The 6000-nt window shown below is 39.0% G+C and overlaps 1 protein-coding gene across 22 annotated transcripts in view; it reads right to left on the reverse strand.

The window, feature by feature from the left end:
* The window catches only part of FNBP1 (formin binding protein 1), a 143295-nt gene that overhangs the window by 20260 nt on the left and 117035 nt on the right, over positions 1–6000 (reverse strand). For 5 of the 22 annotated variants that reach the window (XM_075060711.1, XM_075060712.1, XM_075060709.1 and 2 more), the window contains exons 11-12: positions 4510–4608; positions 707–742 (exon numbers count right to left, since the gene is read on the reverse strand). The exons of 8 other annotated variants lie outside the window; for them this stretch is intronic. In XM_075060711.1, coding sequence (XP_074916812.1) covers positions 707–742; positions 4510–4608 — 135 coding nt within the window. Of the gene's footprint in view, positions 1–706; positions 743–891; positions 907–4509; positions 4609–6000 lie in introns of all 22 variants that reach the window. 9 more of the 22 variants (XM_032797771.2, XM_032797780.2, XM_032797779.2 and 6 more) reach the window with 3 other exon arrangements.

Consider the following 6000-nt stretch of genomic DNA (forward strand, 5'->3'; position numbering starts at 1 on the left):
TCAATCAAACTGAGTTAACCTTCTTGGTTAAAGTTTATTTAACTTTGATTAAATTTCATTGTTAGTTTTTCTGGAGGACTATATAGGGCTGTAAAATGCAGGTAACAATAATTCAGACTTCCAGTGATTATTAGTACCTGAACATGGAAAACATACAATTTATGACTGTGTTGCAGTCAGATAAAAGGCTTTTACTTTTCTCTGTATAAAGGGCCACAGCACAGCCACAGCAGAGACACTTCTAACATTAATTCTCCCATGTATATTTCAGGTACAGCAATAGAACTGATTGGTGTAATTTTTGCTACATTTTTATAGCCCTAGATCAGCGGTTCTCAAACTGTGGGACGGGACCCTATTTTAATGGCGTTGCCAGGGCTGGCTTAGACTTGCTGGGGCCTGAGGCTGAATCCCAAGTCCCACAGCCCAGGGCTGAAGCTGATGCCCAAGGGCTTCCCCCTCCCCTCAACCCCCGCCCAGGGTGGTGGGGCTCTAGCTTTGGGACCCCCCTACATCCAGGGAGGTGGGGTTCAGGCTTTGTTTTCCCCTCCTGATCAGGTCATGTAGTAATTTTTGTTGTCAGAAGGTCACGGTGCAATGAAGTTTGAGAACCCCTGCCCTGGATTACAAAAAATAAAGATAAATTACACTATAAATTAAGAGTTAATTTTTTAGCAGCTTATTAGAAAGATTGAATTCTGATCACCTCTATTAGATTCCAGACCTGTGTATTCAAAGTTATCTGATAAATGTCAAACAAAGCAAACACAAAGAAGAAACAAATTTAAAATTAATGTCAGTCATGTTGTAGGTGTCACAATGCACACAAAGAAACACACACAGAAAACTGTGGTTAAAAACGCAGGACAAACATGCTGTAATTGTGCTTACCAGCTTGAGAGAAAGCTTCATGTAAAAATTGTAGGGGTAGAGGAAAAAAAGAGAAAAAACAAGCGCATCAGTAGAAGAGGAACTTTTTCAGTCCTACTGTTATAATAAAATGACACACACATTCTCCTCGTTGGTATGTGAAAATGGGTAACACTTGTAATAGATCTGTGCAAAAGTTCACAAGATGGGCCAAACCCTACCATTCAGCTGCCATTTCATCAGTGGAAGTGGAAAAGGAAAACATGTTACACCTTTGCATCATATTTGCTTTGGCAGTGCAGGTGAAAATGTGACCCAGGCTGACTTACTTCAATGGCTAAGATAGCAACAGCGTGTCCCCTTTAAGTAGCACCTTGCACTCAGGAAAACTGGTGCTTTGCAATACTTACATAATTAGGTGAGTCACCGCACTCAACACTGAGGTGGTGCTGAAATTCAGCCTCTGCTGGGGTGGCATCCAACACACATCACAGGTGCCAGCCATGCTATACAGCTCATTAGGGCAGGGAGTGGGAAATAATGAACTGAAATTCTGCCAGGACATGGGGACGAACCCTTGGACCCCTCCTGTAAAACATGCCATGGGATCTATAATGATTCCAAGCGGTCGGGGCTTAGTTTGCACATCACCACCCAAAAGACAGTATTCCCTTACTACCATGCTAGAGCATTAATTAAGAGGGAAGAGTGTCCTCTGTGTAATAACCAACACCACTTCTTGCAGCACCTAGAACATCCTCGCAGGTCTCCCATCCAACTGCTAATCAAGTTTGTTTATAAAGTCTGACAAGATCACAGCAAAGGAAAAAAAAAATTCTACCCTTCTTTTTACCCAATTATTTCCATTTCTAATTTTTACTTTTATCTCCATGCCCACACTACTGACCGATATACAAGTCCCTTATGTGATACATACAATCCCTTTCCTCAAAGGCTACTATATACAGCCAATACGTTATCATTTAATTAGCCTGGATACTAAGAGCCTGAGTGTTGTACATTAACAGCCATATGAGTGATTTGTCTCTGTCCTACAAAACTTACAAATACAGCTATCTTAAATGGTGTTGCTGTACCTCATTACTTAAACTACAGTGCCTTCTTACTAGGGTTGCAAAGCCACTGTCACAGCTGCAACACAGGGTGCTTTCCAGGAGCTGCACAGAATACAAAAGTATTTCACACCATTCCATACTGGACCTAGGGGCATGATTTAACTGCTGTTTAATACAAGAAACTGGGTTTTAAAGGTTATTGCTTGGAAGGGAGGGAAGAATCCAACTTTGTTTCCCAAGAGCTCATTCTACCTCACTCTCCGGTATTCTGCATTCTGACTGTTGCAAGCCTCTTGGGCGTAATGGCTGGGATGCACAAACTATGTAGCAAACCCCTAGAACATATAAATGTATTTAAATATACTGTGTGCTGAAGCAAAGAAAGCCAACTGCAACACAGAGGGCAGGCACTCCACTCCCACCATGAGCTAGGCCATAATTTAAGACTTTGGCACGCTTCTGCATTCAAAAGTTGCATGCAGTTAACAACTGGGAAGTCCACTGGTTATTGTGTTCTGATCTTTAATAAGCTAACCGAAGTGCCAGTTTTAGGCAAACACAGTTCTCCAAGACTGGACCTCAAAAAATGGTAGGGCAGTGGAAGGGCAGTGGAAGCACAAGTTAAGCACATCTTTTTTTGACACAGCATTTTAATCTTCATGAAGCTTTCAAGGTTATTTACAGTCACTTGGCAGAATCTAATTTTATATTAAAATAAAAATAAGCCAAGCAATCAAACAAAAATGTGGTCTTAAAACAAATAATGATAGACTCCCCGTGAATTGATCCAACATGAATTGCATTTTTGTGATAATAAAACTGGTAAACTAGGTTCCCCTGCAGTTAAGTCAGCCAGTAAATAAAAATATGACCCTAACCCCAGAGCCTAGAGGTGTCTAACTCAAGAAATGAAGAGGCCCTTGAAATAACCAAACAAAAGTAATCTATTTTTGAAAGTCGAGGAATAATTATACAAATGAAAAGAGGATCTGACTAAATATCTTCCTGTAGAGATTCAAATCTAGGCAGCCCTTATTTTCATAATTGCTTTAGCATTCCTGTGAACTTTAGCATAGACATGATCAGCACAAGTTGAGATCCTTGTACATAAATACACACAACAGTTATGGTGCAGAAAAAATATTTACCTACAAAGCACGCTATAATGCACGAATGGTTGCTACATGCACTACATTCTAAACACTAATCATTCTAAAGACTAAACTATGGCCAAAGAGTCATCAGCATTAAAACTATTCTTTTACTGTAAATTCAGCAAATGTTAAGGAATAATAGACATTGCATGTCTAATACGTATGTTGTTGTTTATTACGTATTATGAAAACCAGAAATCTGATTAACAACACCCCCCCGCCCCCAAAATGTACAACAGGCATTGTTATACACAGCATGAATAACAAAGCAGTAGAGATTTTAGTAGGTGGTAAATCAAATGAAAACAATGAAATGCTGAATTTAAAAGCAGATTCAAAGTTTTCTGTCTTTGAAAAACATTGACATTATATGGCAGCAATTCAACGGCTGTACATCTGAGAAGACTGGGGAAAAAACGTGCATTAAATATAGCTATTAAATGACTGCTTTTTTTTTTTTTGGCCAATTCTGCTGGGTTTTCACAGTTAGAGATTTGCTCAGTTCATGGGAGAATGGGGACTTCTCTTCCAACGATTAGAGTGACATTTCTAGTAAATGTAATGAGCAAATCCCACCCAACTGTCCCTTTAAGGCAGGTCTGACGTAGCACTGAAGGGAACAATGAACAGCCTAAGATCCACAAGCTTCAATAACACACGAGAGAGCACAGAAGCCAATGTGTTATTGGACAATCACGGACACTAACCTCACTTACAAGAGACAGAGGATTGGACGTCGGGTTTATCAAGGGCTAAACAGTTTAGTCTTTGATCCTGTAACAATCTCCTCTACAGTTTGGCTTTGTGCATCTTGTTTAGAAGTCACAGCTCTCGATTCCATGAACCACAAATGTTACATGAAGTTCAGGGAAGCTTAGTAGTGGGTTAAAGCTCTGTTGTAGATAGCACAGTATCACTGCACTGATATGAATGCACTGCCATTCTGCATGGATAGGCTTATATTTACAAAGAGCCACAAAAATATTCTTAACAAACAGAGTGGAACCTTCTTAGAATACCTTTACAGAGAAAAACCTCAGTGTATAGCAGAGGTCAGCCTACAAGTCTAACCAGTCTTGCAATCAGCACACTGCAATGAGTTGAAATAGTTTGGGATTATGCTTTCCTATAGAGGTTTCCAACAGCTAAACTCACTTTAAGCAGGTTCCACTATGGTCTGAATTTCTCATGTTTAAGCATTTTAGTGGTGCCAATTTCAGCTCTTCCAGTACTGAGAGCTGTCCCTCTTTCACAGGATCAATTGTTTCTATCAGTAAATCATGGCTCTCCTCACAATGAATTTGCAGTTTCCTTATGCCTTCTGCGAACCTCATTTCCACGGAAGCACCCTTTTGCAGTGTTGTAAGTGGAGTTAGTGACTGTGCAGCAATTGTATGGGCTGATCACACCATACACAAACTTACAACATAGTCCCTAGCCTCAACGGCACATGTGGGTTTCCCTAAAGTCCTCTTCATGAGTTCTTTGTGAAAATACAAAGAGTGAGTCTGCCGGTGAGTCAGCAAGAGAAAACACACACTTGTTAAAGAGGAGACTAACAAGAACACCTCAACATTTACTGTTTCTACAGCAAAATGATAGCTCTGGGCTTAATTAAAACTTTAGGTGCGATGGTGGGAATCTGCAAGATACCAGATAACTTCTGAGGGATTTTTTCTCTTTTGGTAAATTAACTAAGCATCATATTTTTAAACACTAGATTAAATATGCCAAATTAGAAACTATTCTTTGTTCAGGCCAAAATAAATTAAGGCTTTTCTAAAAACTAGTCTTGGCATAGGGTATGTATTAAAATAATGAACATTCCCAAGGGCAAGGGATACAGTTACTTTTCTTGTATGCTGACATTACATATCACCATAATGAAGAAACGTTTACTGCAGGCGGACTGATAGTTAAGGTGGCACATCAATGAACAGGGTGAACAGTATGTCACAGAGGTGAGACAAACTGATCAAGGAAACATATTAACTGGTGCAATGGAAAGAAAAGTTACATTGTAATAAAGTCAACAACTTTCACTAGAAAAGAAACCATAAAATCCCTCTCTCATTTTTACTGTGATGGCCTGGAGAACAGAATCTGGTTGAGCCTAGTAATACAGGTAAAATCTGGATTTTTCTATTTGTTTAAAAGAATTGCTCTTTAAATGAAAAAGCTTGTGTTACTGCCACTCAGCAATTGTAAAATAAAACAACATAAAGTTAATATCAAGTAACAAAGAACTGGATTTTGTATGCCCTTAAAAATGGCATTTCAAAATGCAGAACAAGCATAAATGAAACTAAGAGTTATGTAAGTGGTTCCTTACTTTCTGCATATGCTTTTTCTGCCCCTCTACCTTCCTGAAGGGACACAGTCAACCTAAAGACTATACTTCTGCCTGATTTAAAAAAAAACATTATTTTTACATATAACATCTAAAATGACTATAATTAAAAGAAAATAGAGAAACACAATCTTTCTCCATTTCTAGTTGATTATAGCACCTAGTATAGATCAGCTTCACTGCTTCCCCTGTACTGTCTGTCAGTTTCTTCTATTTGTGCGGGTCCTTCAGAGCAAAAAGGGAGAGAGAAAAATGTTATGGAAAATATTATTTGAAAACCACAGAAATTTGCAGGATGCAGGCACCTGCAACTATTTTTAACTAATTTTTTAAAGACTGACTAGGATTTCAAGTTGCCAGTGACCCTTCATATTGATGCTGACTGAAACCCTTTGAACTAAGCTAATGTCTGCTCTTGATTATTGGATGGACTTTTGCCTCGTCCAAAGGAGAAGGATTCAAGCAATCATCAGTTCGGGGCCTAACTCAAAACAGCTTGAATGTAGGACCGGTATCTCACATCATTTCTTTGAATATTTGTTATCAGTTT

This window comes from Chelonoidis abingdonii, chromosome 24 (assembly GCF_003597395.2).
Source record: "Chelonoidis abingdonii isolate Lonesome George chromosome 24, CheloAbing_2.0, whole genome shotgun sequence".
In the NCBI taxonomy this organism is placed as follows: Eukaryota; Metazoa; Chordata; order Testudines; family Testudinidae; genus Chelonoidis; species Chelonoidis abingdonii.